This window comes from Syngnathoides biaculeatus, chromosome 11 (assembly GCF_019802595.1).
Source record: "Syngnathoides biaculeatus isolate LvHL_M chromosome 11, ASM1980259v1, whole genome shotgun sequence".
Taxonomy (NCBI): domain Eukaryota; kingdom Metazoa; phylum Chordata; class Actinopteri; order Syngnathiformes; family Syngnathidae; genus Syngnathoides; species Syngnathoides biaculeatus.
Genome location: NC_084650.1, coordinates 17,456,294 through 17,472,694, shown reverse-complemented (window position 1 = coordinate 17,472,694; position 16,401 = coordinate 17,456,294). Strand labels below are relative to the sequence as shown.

The window sequence follows — 16,401 nt, the reverse complement described above, 5'->3', positions numbered from 1 at the left end:
AAACCACCTCATTATTAGTCATATAAGTAGCATCTCTATTATTCTCCGTCTAGATTGTATTTTAAAGCTAGAACCAAATATATATAATTTTTTCAAGTTAATGAGGGTACACGATTGACAAAATAGCAAAAAAAAAGCCATCGTGTTTTGTTGCATTCAATTTTTCTTCAAGATGTGTTGAAAATTCTCGATAAAATCTGCATAGCGCGTGGATGAAATGTTTTAAACCAAATAAAAAATTAATAATAATAAGTTGCTTGTATGGTCCTGGTCATAGCTGAGAAAATAAGAAGCCAACCGATCACTTGTTGGCAACTGAACCTCAAATGCCCTAAAAAAAAAAAAAAAAAAAAAAAAAAATTTAAATATAAACATAACTTCATTTTATTAGTTCAACTGCACCGAGTATTTTTAAACAAATGCACCTGGTGACGTCTGAAGCGGGGTACACACATACGTCGCTCTCGCGCGAAAAACCACGTCGCAGTACCGACACTGAGCTGAGGGAGGCGGCGTAGCGCCACAAGCCACCCACGCCCGTTTAAGAAGAAGAAATAGATTCGATTGTTTCGCGTCGCAATCGCGGAGTTCGCGGCTCGCCCGATCTCAGTGTGGACCGCACGTGAGGATTTGCAATCGGAATTATCGGGCCCGACCGCTTTCCGATTACGTTGGGAAAGGGAAAAAAAAGTCATTCTTGACACACCACTCACGACGGGATGCGCACACGCGGGATAATCTTTCAGAGACATATGATAATTTCACCTTTGCTGACTTTAAGGGGAGGGAAAAACGCTCACATTTGGACTGATTGTCAGTTTGCCGTTTTCATTTCGCTTCAGATCACCGTGGCTCGGGCCAAGGACTTGTGATCGGAAATTCAATATTCAATATTCAATATTTACGATTGTCGCCTCCAACCACTTTCTGATTGGATGGGAGAGACCCCCCCCCCCCCCGGAGAATCACTCTCTATCGTCTTTCAAATAGATTAATTGTGCAAAATCTAACGCTGATCGTACAAGGTGGGGAAAAAAAAAAATCTTAAATTTTGTTGGATTATCAATATGTGCATACCCCGCTTAATTGGCTATGTTCCAATTAATTTCAAAATTACGAAATCCGTAGCTTCGCGCAACATCCAGCAGGACTTGCAATTGTAAATATTAAACAGGCCTAACAGTAACGATTGTCAGACCATTTTCCTAGCAGATCGGTGAATAAAGATCACTCTGAACACAACACACAGGAAAAGATCATTTTTTGCGAAACATCCACCAATCGGGCCTTTGCCAAGTTTGTAATGAAATTTCAATTTCTTACAATTATTACCATGCGTTACCGGTTATCATTCAACTCACAATCACAACCTGGGGGCTCGGCTCAACTTGGTGCTGAGCACACCCGTGAGGATTTGCAATCGTTAAATGTTAAACAGATTTAACATTTAAGATATTCAACCTTGGCTGTTATTCAAATTAAATAAGAGTGGGGGGGGGGATCACTCTCAACACACCACACAACAATCACTCAGAGTAATCCTTCAGGGATATGTGATAATTGTACCTTAGCTATGTTTGTAAAAAGTAAACGAAGTAATGTCCAATTAACGGTATGAAAGGACTTTGCTTAATTAGCTATCGTTGTGTTTCGCGTAACTATCGCACACTGTCGCTCAGGCCAATTTGAAGTTGACCGCGCACACAGAGATTTGGTATCGTAAATGTTGAACAGGTTTAACATGAGTGTCAGCCTTAATTGTTTTTCCGATTAAATCGGGTTGGGTAAACGCCTCTGAACACACCACACGACAATCACTCAGAATAATCCTTTCGAGATATGTGATCATCGTACCTTAGCTGACTTTGATCGTAAAAGGTAAACATGAAGTAACGTGGTCCAATTAACGGTATGAGAGGACCTCGCTTAATTAGCTATCGTTCCGTTTCACGTCGCAATCGCCCACCGTGGCTCAGCCCAATTTGACGTTGACCGCGCACACAAAGATTTGGTATCCTAAATCTTGAACAGGTTTAACATTTACGATTACGATTAACTCGGAGTGGGTAAATCCCTCTGAACCCAGCCCACACCACAGGACAATCTTTTCGGACGTGCGTTAAAATTTGATTGGAAGGGTGGGGGTGGGGGGTGGAAAAGCTGCAGAAAGGTGTTCCGATTATCAATATGTGTGTACCCTGCTTAACTACACACCGCATGGAGGTGGAAAAATACAATTAAAAACTCAATTGCCCGCATAGCAATTAGTGTTGAATTAAAAAAAAAAAAAAGTCAGGAAACGATCGCCGGCGTCATCGTTTCGTACCGATCTGCAGGCTCATCCTGCACGAGAAACTGGCCATTTCTTCAAAACGCACACAAAGTCTCCGTCCAGAGGCCGACAACAGGGTACCGAAGCGTCGGGGGTACCGGCATCCACGCCAAAGATGTCTGCGCGCAACATCTTGCCGACAATCGGGCGTAGTTGAGAAAGTCTTGACGAAGAAAGTGGCCCTTCTGTCGTGTTGTGATTTTTTTTTTTTCTTTTTTAACGGGGCTAAAGACGACGAGGAAGAAGGGTCAAAAAAAAAATGTGCATAGTCGGTCGTGGTCTTGGCACGTGACGTTGTGGGGGAAACGGGGTCTCCTCTCCTGTCGAAAAACACGATGTGAAGCGAGTTAAGCGATTTTTGTGACGGGGACGGCAAAAAAACGCCGCGATTAGCTCAGTAAGGGCAGCAAGAATAAATGAGGAAAAACTACCTGGCGAACTCTTTAGCTGGGCACCCAGCTGTGGGCGGACCCCTGCGTGGGGGCGGGCCCGGCGTAGCCTTGCCCCGCGGGCAGGATGGGGTCGAAGTTGAAGTCGATGCTGTCTCCGTCCATGAGGTCGCTGTTGATGATGTAGTCCACGTCGCAGTCCAGATTCTCGGTGAACATGTCCACGTCCAGATCGGTGGGGAGCCGGTCCGGCGCCGCCTGAAAGCCGTGCGGCGCACCGAAGAGTCCGACGCCCTGCATGGGAGCGGGGACGGGGTGGTGAGGGGCGGCGTGCTGCGCCTTGAGGCCGGGCATCTGCAGCGGGTCTTGGGACATGCCGGAGAGGATCATGCCCAGACCCAGAGAGGAGTGCTGCTGGTGCTGCTGCTGATGGTGCAGGTGGTGCTGCATGGGACCCTGCAGGGTCCGAGGGCCCCCCGCGTTGGGTTCCAGGCTCTTACCCAGCAGCAGCTGAGTGGGTTTGGGCCTCACGCCCCCCACCGGGGAGCCCAAGCCCATGAGGCCCGCAGGGGCAGGCACCAGAGTGTCCACCTGCGTCATGAGGACGTCCGTGGGAGGGGGAGAGTCGGAGGTGAGCAGCACCTCCAGGCTGGAGGGCACGTGGGTACCGTAGCGGGGGGCGGAACTGTGAGAGGAATTGAAGAGGGAGTTGCCGAAGGCGGGGGCGGCGGCGTCCTTGCCGGCAGGCCCCACGGATGCCTGGGGAGGGGTCTGCGGCCCCTGCAGCTGATGAAAGGGGGAGAAGGATGAGGAGCCGCGGGGGAGCAGGGTGGCGGCGGACGGCAGCGGGGTGGGCGGCGCCGGAGGGGCCGTGCTGGGACTGGCTCCGCCTTGCTGGCCGCTCATCAGAGTCAGCCCGTCGATCAGGTCCAGCTCCTCCATGAGGGTCTCGGCAAGGGTGGGCGTCAGGGCGCTGGCGGCGTAGCGGCCCAGCAGCCCGTCCTCGGGGAGATTGTCGTCGTCCTCCTGCCCGGGCGCGATGGGCGACAGCCGCCCGCTCAGGGTGCTGGCGTTGGAGCTGGTGCGGGGTCGGAAGCTGGTCCACATGTCCGAGTCGTCCAGGCTTCCGCGGGACGAGGGGCTGCTGCTGTTCACCCCCCACTTGGGGAACTGCTGGGACGAGTTGGGGCTATCGGCGCCCCCGGCCCCCGTCGCGCCGTCGCCCTGCAGCGCCCCTCCGCCGCCGGCGCCGGCCCCCGCCTGCTTCTTGGTCTGCTTGGCGCGCATGCGGCTCTTCAGCAGCTTGCTGCTGTTGTCCATGGAGGCGGCGCGGCGTCGAGGCGCTTTGCCCGTTTTGCCCCCCTCGGGGTTGAGCATCCACCAGGAGCTCTTGCCCGTCGACTCATTGTGAACTCTCAAGAACTTGTTGTGCAGGGACAGATTGTGGCGGATGGAATTCTAAGAGGAAAAAGCATTTATGAAATTACTGTGTTCCCCAAATATTGCAGATTCACCAATTCTTTTAGGCCCCATGTTGACGCAGCTTGGTACCAAGGAACTTTGTTGACATGAGTGAAGGAGCTCCATGTAGAACTTTGCCGCCATCTTGTGGCATTTTTAGACAATTACAGCTTGAGCTCGACTTCATTTTTTTTTTCTCTTCCACAAATAACTCCAGGGCGGCATAGTGGATCAGCCGGTAAAGCATCGGCCTCACATTTCTGAGGACCCAGGTTCGATCCCAGCCTCGCCTGTGCGGAGTCCCACATCCCAAAAAAATGGACCATTAATTGGACATCCTAAATTGCCCGTAGGTGTGATTGTGAGTGCGGCTGTTTGTCTCGATGTTGCCTGTGATTGGCTGGCAACCAGTTCAGAGTCTACCCCGCCTCCTGCCCGTTGACAGCTGGGATAGGCTCCAGCACTCCCTGCGACCCTCGTGAGGATAAGCGGCAAAGAAAATGGTAGATGGAAATAACTCCAGCTCACAGCCATATTATTTGGTACTGTGAACCACATTAATCGGGAAAATATTCAGAGGACAAGGCCGTCACATGGCGAAAACACAAAAAAATTGAGAATATATTATTCCATACAACAATTGGCAATATTTGGGAGGCCCCATAGCTCGGTGGTTAGAGCATTGGTTTGGTAAACCAGAGGTCGTGAGTTCGTGTCTCACTGGGGTCCCAAGAAGGGTTGGGTCAGAAAAGGCATAAAAACTGTGCCAAACAAATATGAGCGTTCATCTGAGATGTCACCCTGTGGCGACCCCTAACGGGACAACCTGAAAGAAACTTCTACAATTGCCAATATTTGACAATTTGGTGTCACTGAAGCGCTTCAACTCCCTTCAGCAGAGGGCGCCAAAGCAAAACTGTTCTCACTGTTGGCCTTAACACAAAACCAGTTGCGGTTTTCAGGCAATAATTGTGTGGAAGGAATCGAATTAGCAAACGCTTCACTACGAATATGCAATTTGTTTATTCGCATAATTTGTTTTTCGCCAATATGCAAGTACTTTGAGTAGCTGCCCCCAACTGCTGCAATTGATGTTCCGGCAACAATGCCCAAAGCGAGACTGACCTTCCACCCGGCCGAGCTGTTGCTGTCCCCCTTGTCTCGGAAGTAAGGGACGGTCTTCACCATCCACTCGTAGATCTGCGCCAGCGTCAGCCTCTTGTCGGGGGAATTCTCGATGGCCTGGCTGATCAGGTCGGCGTAGCTCTGGTTCCCCCACGCGTTGCGCCTGGACGAACCCTTGCGGGGCGTCACGCCACCGACGGCCGCGGCGTCGGGCGTCGCCCCGGCCCCCGCCGTCTTCTCCGGCTCGGACGCCGACACCTGCCGCCGCTGCTGCTGCTGCGATTCCGGGTTCTCGTCGTCGGCCGGCGGGGTTCTGGCGGCGGACTCGGCGCCGTCGGGGGTTTCCTGCTTGGCGGCCGAGATGTCCGGCCGGGGCAGAGGCCACGTGCACGAGCGGGGCCGGCTCTGTGGCTCGAAATCCGGGTCGATGGGAGGCACCAGCAAATCCTCCATGGCGATCTTCTCCTCCATCTCCGCCTGCTCGTTACTTCCGCTCTACTCCGGAAACACCGGAACTACTTAAAATCCACCTCCAATGTTTTTTATCCCGGGAAGGAGGAAAAAAACAAAAACAATATCGGGGAGTGTAAACACTGGGGGGCTATAAAAAAAAAAAAAAAAAAAAGACTAATAATCTGGGCACGCCAATAGCGCCAGCTAATCCTCAGTATGGAGATTAGGGAACCCAAATAATCTCCTTAATACAAACTGTCATAAAGCTTCTGATTTGTATCGGAGGAAACGGGAGCTCCTTTGTTTGAAAACGATTGCGGGTTCCCCTTGAGGAAGAATAATTTCAAGCCTTTTTTGATTTATGACTAGTAAAAGAAAAAGAAGTAAAAAGTAGTCGTAAGTACTTTTAGCAGTGTGGAGTTTGATAGTAAATGGATGAGTTTGTAAACAACGTGATGATGTTGATAGTTGAATTTCCGAGAGAAAAAATACACAGAGAATAATAAATTAGATGATAAAAAATGTGTAGGATAAAAAAAAACTGCAAAAAAAAAAGAGCACCAATACTACGATGGCTACACGCTGGGCCAACCCTGACGACGCACAACCACAATACCGCTTTAACCACTGTTGCGGGGAGTACAAAATGGTGGTGATTACTTACTTAAAAAAAGGAAAAGAAAAAGAAGTGAGTTTTACTTACTAAGAGTGAGCGAGTAAAAGAATGCGCGGCGGTGTGTTTTTTTTTTTAGGTGTGCACACTCCGCCACATGTCGCCGTCTGCCATGATTGTCCACTCGTGGCGCCGCACACGATGCCACGAGAGGCAGTTACAAAACGCCTCCGACTCCGCCGAGGCCCCGGAGCTCGCCGCGCCGGGCTTCTCCCTCCCCGCGCGCGACGTCCTCGCCTCGGTTTCGACTAGTCACCGAAAAAAAAAAGTAATAATAATAATAATAACCCTCTTCGGCGGAGGAGACGAGCGAGTCCCCCCCCCCACCCCACCCCGAGTGAGGCTCCAAACTTTTGGGGGAAAACAAGCGCCGGGTCGCCCACCGGTCACGTTAGCCGCTTAAGCTCCTGCTACTCCGGAGTTTGCGAGGCGCCGAAAAAGTCCGCCGAAAGCCCGTAAGACCTCTCCCGAAGTGGCCGTTTGGTGGCGGCGACGACTCGGCTGGGGGGTCGTCGTCGTCCCCGGTGGTCCGGAGATGCGCTCCTCGGGGCTCTTTTCTAGTTTGTTGGCGTTTGTTTTGTTTTGACTCGACGCGAAGACTCCCTTCTGACGTCTGTTTACCACTGTCAAGCGGGACGCTCTGCGCATGCGCCGGAACGCATTCTGGGAAATGGAGTCATAAACTAAACTTGAACCTTTTATTAGCGTCTTACGTAACCGTCCTAAGTTCCAGGGACGTCCAGTCCACCGCGGCCCAGTTTAAATATTAACCTGAGCTGCGTAAGTAAGAGTACAAGTACTCTTGCAAGTACTCTGACTTCATGACTCGAGTATTATATAACAATATCATCCATATAACTGAGTAACTATTCAGTAAGAACAACAACAACATTATCTTTGACATTTCTAAATAGCAATTGAGTAATTTATGTTAGATAGCACAGTGGCGCAGCTGTAGAGCGTTGGCCTCACAGTTCTGATGACCAGGGTTCAAATCCCGACCCTCTATGTATGGAGTTTGCATGTTCTCCCATGTGCCTGCGTGGGTTTTCTCAAGGTGTGATTGTGACTGCGACTGTTGTCTGTCTCCGTGTGCCCTGCGACTGGTTGGCAACCAGTTCAGTGTGTACCCTGGGATAGGCTCCAGCGCTCCCCCGACCCTTGTGAGGATAAGACCTAAGCAAATGGATTGGAGGGTGGATATATCCAGAGGTGGCAAAAGTTCACACATCCTGTACTTAAGTAGAAGTACAAATAAAGGTACGTTTTTTTTTTTTTGGTTTGTTTTTCTTCAAGTCTCTGTTACAAATAGTACATCGAACAATCCATTTTCTGAACCACTTATCCTCACAAGGGTCGCTATCATCAGGCAAGTGGCAAAATACATGCTGAACTGGTTGCCAGCCATTTGCAGAGCACATGGAGACAGATAACAGTCACACTCGCAATCACATCTTGGGGCAAATTAGAGTGACCAATTAATGTCGCATATTTTGGGGATGTGGGAGGAAATCGGAGTGCCTGGAGAAAACCCACGTAGGTATGGCGAGAACATGCAAACTCCGCACAGGGCAGGGTCGGGATTGAACCCGGGACCTCAGAACTGTGAGGCCAACGCTTTACCAGCTGCTCCACTGTGCCCCCTAAAAACATACTGTCTTTGATATTAAGGTCAACAGTAAAAATGAATACTAGTTTTTCCACCTTATAAATCTCCAAGATCTTAATCTGTTAATCAACTGATCCACTGCTGTCAAACTCAAGGCCGGGGGGCAGATCCGGCCCGCCGCACGACTTTGTGTGGCCCGCGAAGGCAAATTATGAGTATCAACTTGGATGATTTGTGTTCAAATTTGTCCCAAAATTTCAAATTGTCACGTCATAAATGTTAACGTTGAGATATTGCAAGCATTATTGGTTGCCAAAAACATCAGCAATAGTTCAAAAACCTATTCCCCTTGATTTCTGATTCCAAAACTAGCTCATAAATTTCACGTGTAAACATGATGAGGAGAAAGATTTTCACGGTTTCACAATCATAACGGCCCTCTTAGGGAAATCGTAACTACAACGTGGCCCGCAACAAAAAAAATGAGTTTGACACCCCCTGAACTAATCAATCAAAATGTCAATCATAGTAGTTTTTACCTCTAACTATTCACTTTTTTTTTTTTTTTTTTTTTACATTATAAAAAAATTTAAAAGCCTATTTGGACAAAGTAAAAAGTACAGTTATCTGGTTTAAAATATAAAGACTATACAAGTCAAAAGTTGTCAGAAAAAAACTGTATTTATATAAAGCACAGATACAGCTGAAAAATCTACATGTGATTTTCACACCACTGAATATATTATTTAAACTTATGCATGCCGCTGATCCTCACGATACCAAGACCAGAAATATTTTAGTACCGGGGGAGCAAAGTCTGCGTGTTGGTTATTGTTTACCTGGCTTCAAACAATCTTTTTGGTCATTTCTTTTTTGTTTTACTATCAATACAAACCAGATAAAGAGGAAGCAGAGATGTGTATGTAACGTGTGTAATCCAAAATAACAGATATGATAACCCATTAGTGATAATAATAACAATGAGGCGGGAAGAAGCTTTAAAAAAAAAAAGAAGGTGCACGTTTTAAAGTACACAAGGGTTACAAACCGACTTTTGGCCTCAAAATAATTTCAAAATACATCACAATTTAACTTCTGAACGTGTCATACAAAATGAATCAACTCACATCACATTCAATAAGTGTGACGGCAACAGTACAGTTCGAAATACTAAATACTGCACTGGGAAGTCATGACTGTATTCAACTTGATCTTGTAGGTATGTTATTTACTTGAGTACTTTTTATTTTCTGATGACTAACGTTAACTAGATTTGAAAACAGATATCTGTATTTACCTTTTTTCATCTTTTGATGATGGCAGTATGACATGAAAAAAATGACATAACTGGGAAAAGTGAACTTTAACCCTGGTTAGTGAAAAAAAATGCTTTCATCCCATGGGGGGGGGGACATTTATGTATCTTTTTTCAGCTAAATTTGTTCATTTTTCATTGTGCTAAATTGATTAAAATTGCATTGTATATAATTGATGGTTTAAAAAAATAATTTAAACTTCTTACTGTTGTACTTCTACACCGTGTGGTGACTTCTGACCTGTCAGATATACGAAACATGTATTCTATAGATATTTCATAAAGTCAAATAGTTTTTGACGTATTTTTTTGTAGTTTGTCAAACATATTCATTTCCATTTGCTTTTATTCATTCATTTATTTATTTATTTATTTTATTAATTTATACCTGGAAAAGAGAATGAATGAATGAATGAATGAAGGAATGAACGAACGAACGAACGAACGGCGTGTGTTCATTTTGACGCCGGAGCGACCGCTGCCCTGTCGGAACTTCATTTCCCAGCGTGCCTCGCGACCGTTTTGTGTGTTTACAATCAGCTGACATCCGGCGTCTTCCCGTCCATTAGCCGACAAGATCACTCTCAGCTTGCCCCATCGGCATTCGATATTTCCTCTCCGCGAGCAGAGCGACACTCGATGATTTTCCCTCGCCGCTGAATGCGCACTTTGGCCGTCGTCGTCCAATGCAGGTGAGCTCGACGAAAATGACGCCGTCGCATTTTGAGCTTGTTCGCTTCCTTATAGCCAGCGGCGGCTGGTTCGTCGTAAGCTAATGTAGCTAGCCGCTAAGATGGTGGGGATGGGGGGCTGTTCGCAGCACCCTGACGTATTTATGTCACACACACATATATATACATATATATATAAGGGGGGCAAATGCTTGCTATTACGACGACGCCGCGCGGTTGCGACGCTTGTGACCGCTCACGTCGTCGCGTTGTCTGTGCCAGGGCTCTGGCCCCGTCTGCTGCAGCTGAAGCGCAACCGTCCTGCCCCCTCTCCGCTCCGGCTACACTGCCCCGTCGTCTCGCCGAGCCATGAGCGCCCACCGGGACCTCGACATGGTGAGTCAGGCTCTCCGAACTCCTGTTAATGTGGTTCCCCCGTCCTCAGTCCGACGTTGCGTGCAAATCGGCCCTTTCCCCGTGACGTCATACGTTGTGAAAAAGCGAAACCTTCTCGTTTTGCATCACTCGTAAACAAACAATTCTGTCATTTGATTGAAGGCGAAGCTGTTGGGAAATTCTGCGCAACACCTTGAGGATGAATTCCCTTTTAATAGGGTGAATTGTTATGAAAAAAAAATGCCTTGAGGGTAGAGGAAAGGTCGATCATAATTTTCATTTCAACAGGCAAGTTGATGCAAAAATTGTGTGACATAGTTAACATGATCATTGAGCAACTGGCTATTAGTTGATTTTTCTTGGGTGCTTGGATGTGCCATCTTGATGCTGAAATAGATACCGGTTTGACGGTCTGAGCGTTCTCCCCGTGCTGAAAAGTACTCCTTGTGATTAATGCGCATGCGTTACTAACAGGGGAACGAACTCCGGGTACGTAGCTGACCCTTACTGGGAAATCTCCCGGTCTCATAATTCCCCTTCTTCTACATAGAGGGAGCTAACATATTTTATATCCTAACCTTGAAAAATAAACTTGAAAAAAGATATAGATGTCCACAGGGAACATGAACACTGCGACAAGTACTCGAATGGCACACGTTGAAGCATGGTTGGGGGTGTTTCAGAATGGCCGGAGGTTTTGCGAAATATACTCGCATGCGCATTAATCACAAATAGACTATTCGCTCAGACCGTCACACCGGGATAGAAAGCTGCCACAAGCTAGCCTTTTTATTTTGCTCCATTACTTAAAACACAACCTGACTAAACGTTTTATACATAACTGTGAGAAATTGTAGCATCCGGCCGTTGTGGGAGCTTCTGTCTGCAACTATTTACAACATATGCACGCTCTATTTATCCTGATGTGTTTTGAACGACATATGGCGGGTCTGCTCATTCTCATATCCTCATTCGTTGTTGTTTTTTTTTTTTTTCATGTGCATGATTGAGTGCCAAATGAAACCACACATTTTCTGACTGCCATCTGTAAACTGTGTTTAAGTTCCTGACTGTTTATTTTCACTTGGGCCTTTGTCTTTCGATAAATACTTTCAATTTATCGTTTCATTGTATTTTTCTCTGTTCATTTAACAAGCTTTTCAAAATAGGATAAAAATAAAGTTCAGAAAGCAAGAAACAGGGATCTAGTATAAACAGGGCTTTAACTAAAGAGCGTTCGTAATCGATTAATGGGTCAATTATTTTTACGATTAATCAACAAATCCGACTGGAAAAAATAATTTCCATCCCTTTATTTCAAAAGAGTAGATTATTTCAAATAGGCTGTGCGCAAACAGGTTTGCCACACGAATATCCAAGCACTCAGCTCAATTTTATATATATTTGTGTTATGAATTGTAAAATAATAAATTAAATGTTGTAACATAGATTTACAATAGGCCATGGACCAACAAGCAAAAACATACAAACAGTAGCTGCCAAATTCTTATTTTTTTTTTAAGTGAAAAAAATAAATTTGTTATTTTAAAAAGGGCCTGAGGTGTCAGAAAAGTAAATAATTCAAGGAAAATGAAAAACAAACCTGTCGATATTTTGCAGCCCCTCTACTTGACATCAATGGTGAGTGTTAATGTGTTTTGTCCAGGTCATTGCCCTGGGCAATTTTTATTTTATTTTATTTTTCACACAGAAGCCCATCATAGCTCAGGTTCTTGACAGCTTTCATTGGTGTTTGTCGACAAGTTAGCCAAAGTGAATTAGTAACGTTTGTCACTTGGCTGAAATACTGTGTAATGTATTATCAGCGTGACACAAATTAATGATGGAGATGATTAACTGGACTTTTTTTTTTTTTTTTTAAATCCTTCACAAAAATTAGCTGCATGCCGGGGTCGTCCGGTGGATTTTAAACTCTTGGAGCAGCGTGAAAGACTCTAGTAACTGATTAAAAGGCGAGACAACTTCAGCGGTAAACCCGAGATAAAAATGAAAGAGACTGAAATGACGCGTGAGGCTTTTCAACTCCAATACTTCAGTAGATTCAGCGAACAGGAGCAGGATGACTAAAAACTGTGACTTCTCTGTTATGTTTAAGCCGTTTTACCGCTGTTACAGTTGCTGTTTGGAAACAAAGTCGGCGAATAAACATTTACAAAGTCCTTCTGTTTGAATAGCTAATCACACGACATACCTTATACAGTGATGCCTCAGTTCTCGACCACAATCCATTCCAGAAAACGGATCGAGAAGTGATTTGTTCGAAAACCGAATCGATGTTTCCCAATACAAAGAATGGAAAAAGAAATAATGCGTTCCAAGCCTAAAAAAAAAGGGCTTTTTAAAGCATTTTTTTTTTTTAGCTTTTCCTGATAATAAACTGCATAGTGGAAATACATGTATAGATTAAATACTTTATATAATGAAATAATTGAAGAAATATAATTAGTTTTTGTTTAAAATGTGTGCTTTAGTAGTAGAGTACACTACGCTGGGAGCGCATTGCCGTATCTGTAGCAACTCGGCCCCCTCCCTTGTAAACTTTTTTTATAAACAAAAGTCCAGAATCATTTTAAACGAGGAAGTTGTCTTCTTTGGAGCCATGTTTGGGGGTTAATACGGTGGTCCTCGATTAGAAGAAAAACAACAGCTACGACCGGGACACATCTGTGTGCAGAGGCTGCGTTATACAGAATAACAAAAGTGCGCCGTTTGTGCTGCGCGTGTTGTCATTTCTGCAACGCGTCGTGGGTGGGTCAACTGCTTGCGCCGCAATAGAAGCAAAAAAAATCTCGAAATATTTGTTCGAAAACGGGGATGTTCAAGAACCGAGGCTTTACTGTACAGTATATATCTGGGGCGTTTGAGGACAGAGATGTGTGCAATCTATAAACCGGTCCAGTGTCATCTGGAAAATGCGGTATGCGTAATGCGATTGATACGGCTTCACCTGCAGTATCAATAAGCATTTTAAACGTTGGAAATGGTTTATTTACTCTTTTTGAGTCCCGTAATTCCCGGCCTACCGAGCGCACCTGGTTACAAGCCTCACCGAGTACATTTGTAAAGGAAATACCATTTGGTACATAACTGTTTGCCGCAGCTGTGTAAAAGCTGCTAGTGCCCACATTGAAACGCGGGATATTTACAAAGAAAGACGGTACACAGAAAGAGTTTATCGCTACCGCTGCACTAACGCTACCGCTAACAGGGACGGTTAAAATAAAACTTACCGGTAAATATTGCTGAGACACACCAGTAACACAATTTATTTTGTATATGAAGCGATAATTCATTTATACGGGTTCACAGTCATAACGGCCCTCCGTTGAATTCACAACTACAATTTGGCTCGTTTGACATACTTTATATCCTCTACAACAGGGGTCTCAATTTATCCGGGGACCGCTAGAGATCGAGTCTGGGCCACGTCGAGTATTCCACACACACAAAAAAAATTGTTTCAATTATTAAAAATAAGTACAACTTACCCAATCTACTCAGTTTATTATTAACAGTTTAGAACATGTTTGGTATCCTTTTCCACTGTTGTCACCCCCTCTGGAATTTGGAATAACCCTCAGCGTAACTGGCAGACAAATAATGACGTCTGATGCCATATTTTTTTTAGAACTACAACTTTCTCTTGTGCATCAAAAAAAAAAAAAAAAATCTGTAAATTTTCTTCATCAACCTCTCTCTTTATAACCAGTTTTGAGAAAGACACGACTGGGCGACAAGATAATATTTTCCTCCCACTCGGTATCACTTCAGAGTTGCAGTATGTTACGTGGTTATCTCTTCCGTTTGAAGCGGTTTTTGGTTTGCGTAGGTGGGCGGGCGGGTGTGGGCTTGTGGGTCCGCGGAAACGGTTTAACCGATGTCCACAAACACTTGGCCGAGACGGCGACTGCTGCCCGCGTGAATGCCATCTGTCTAATCTCAGTTCAAATGTTGCCCTACTTTCCTTTGAAGGTTGAGACGCCCGTTGATTGGGCCCCGGTCGGCGCTGAGTCTTGCCCGCCATGCCCCCCCCCCGCCCCCCCTTCACGATACGCAAATCGGTGTAATAGATATCGAGTTTTAATTTGACTGGTATTTTTCCCGTCCCGCAGATTCTGTTTAATTGCAATATTTTTGTAGCAAAATAAGTACACGCTAAAGGTCAAACGATACCAAGATATTTTATTTGCTGGAAATATTGTCAAATATAATTTGTAAGTGAAATGCACACTGGATGTGCACAATTTTGTCAACTTTTTTTTCCTTATTTTTAAATTACAATCATGATTTTCACGCATTATATCTTTCAGTATATCAAAATATTTAAGTGTTTTATTCTGATTCTACCAAGGGACCCTCTTGCGGGCAGCGTCCCATTTTTGGGACGAGATTATAATTTAGTAAAGTTATCATATAACCATAAATGGAAAAATAAGTGTTATTTCCTTGATTGTGGCCTGTTAGGAGACTTTTATCTCAATAAGGCAAAAAAATTGCCATCCTGCTCATAAATGGGTTAAAGTTCAAAGACTTCAACTAAATTCATAAAATGAAGGAACATCGAGTCAACTACCTTACAGTCAAAATTGGTATTTAAATACAAATATTTGTTTTTCCAAAGGCCAGTGTCCAGAATAAATGAAAGGGGAAATATGTAAAAAAAAAAAAAAAAATTCCAGTATTAGTTTTACTACAACTACTATTCAATATGATACAAAATAAAATTGTTCCATGTAATGAAGGGGAAAAAATTAAATGAAAGGGGACATGTTAAAAAAAAAATCCAGTATTAGTTTTACTACAACTACTACTCAATATTATACAAAATAAAATATTCCATATAATGAACGGAAAAAAAACTCCTTAAAAATGAGTTGTTTTGCTTTTTTTTTTTTTTTGGCCAGTGAGTACGTTCTTTTTTTTTTTTATTATATTTTAGGATGTTAAAGGGCTTTAACTAAATTAAGTAAATGTCAGATACATTTGAAATTATCTAAAAAAAAAAACACTTGGAGGCTTCTTTTGTTTTTACATAATTGCTTTCATATCAGATTGAAATATAATGAAGAAGACGCGGCTATATAAATGTGTTGCTGGGGATTTTTAGGAAAAATGTAAAGCTATGAAGAGCGACTAAGCCTTTGAGAGCCCCAGTAACCCCCCCTCCCCCTCAATCATGTTCAAAACAACAAAAGTCGTCTTTTTCTAATGGCGTTTGAAGGATTTGATGAGGGCCTTTGGATTGGAGAACCTCAAGGACGACGACGACGATGCAGATTCAAGATGTTGCCACGGCAAACGGGGAAGATTAGAGCTTGTTTTCATTTGGACGGAGGGATGAAAGGGACGGAGGCTGGAAGCTTGTTAATATGACATGGGTATGTAACCCCTCTTTGAGGTTACTCGGTTCAGAAGTGGGGGGAGGAAGGGGGTGACGGCGGGGGCGGTCGTGTTTGTAAACAGACGAGAGCGCGGGATTGTCCCGCCGTGACGTCACACCTCGTGGTTAAGTCTCTTTGTTCTTGCCTCGCGTCTTGCTTGACGCTCACGTAGGCGCAGAAGAGATTACGTGCAATTCGTTCAAAGGCTTTCATCATTTTCGGATTTGGACAAAAAAAAAAAAAAAAAGAACTGGAAGTGTGATCTACTCACAAACTATTTTCTGTATTGAAAATAAAGGAAATGGAAATATGGTGAACCCCCACTCAGGGCCCAAGCGCGATAAGGGGAAAATATCTGATACGGTGAACCCTTGCAAAATACTTTTATCCCACACAAGTTGTCCTCAGCGCCTGTTCTATCTCTAACGTAAAATAACGTGAAACTACTGTTTTATGCAAAATCACTTTGGAAAAATGTAAACATGACTTGTTCGCACTTTAAAGTGTGAGGGGGAAAAAAGTTTTTTTTTTTTTTTTTTAAATAATGCCTAACAACACTGCAATCTTCACTGTAT

The 16,401-nt window shown here is 44.6% G+C and overlaps 2 protein-coding genes across 3 annotated transcripts in view; one reads left to right on the top strand and one right to left on the bottom strand.

The window, feature by feature from the left end:
* Positions 1-360: 360 nt before the first annotated feature.
* On the bottom strand, positions 361-7,073 carry foxo4 (forkhead box O4). 2 transcript variants are annotated; one of them, XM_061834266.1, is made up of 4 exons: positions 6,464-7,073; positions 5,308-5,802; positions 2,764-4,179; positions 361-2,652 (listed from the first exon to the last, which is right to left on the bottom strand). In XM_061834266.1, the coding sequence occupies exons 2-3, from the start codon at positions 5,776-5,778 to the stop codon at positions 2,776-2,778; spliced, it is 1,875 nt and encodes a 624-aa protein (XP_061690250.1). In that variant the 5' UTR covers positions 5,779-5,802; positions 6,464-7,073; the 3' UTR covers positions 361-2,652; positions 2,764-2,775. The 2 variants fall into 2 exon arrangements, with proteins under 2 accessions (XP_061690250.1, XP_061690251.1); XM_061834267.1 differs by having other exon boundaries at positions 6,817-7,073.
* A 2,804-nt stretch (positions 7,074-9,877) lies between these two features.
* ubl3b (ubiquitin-like 3b) overlaps positions 9,878-16,401 on the top strand; it is a 12,487-nt gene continuing 5,963 nt past the window's right edge. The window contains exons 1-2 of the mRNA XM_061835767.1: positions 9,878-10,049; positions 10,311-10,424. Coding sequence (XP_061691751.1) covers positions 10,398-10,424 — 27 coding nt within the window. The 5' untranslated portion in view covers positions 9,878-10,049; positions 10,311-10,397. The remainder of the gene's footprint in view (positions 10,050-10,310; positions 10,425-16,401) is intronic.

Bases quoted from the DNA above. Each gene is read 5' to 3' on its own strand.
- foxo4 (XM_061834266.1), bottom strand. From the start codon at position 5,778: ATGGAGGAGAAGATCGCCATGGAGGATTTGCTGGTGCCTCCCATCGAC. The intron at 4,180-5,307 runs GTCAGTCTCGCT...TTTTCCTCTTAG, and splicing joins ACAGCTCGGCCGGGTGGAAG to AATTCCATCCGCCACAATCT.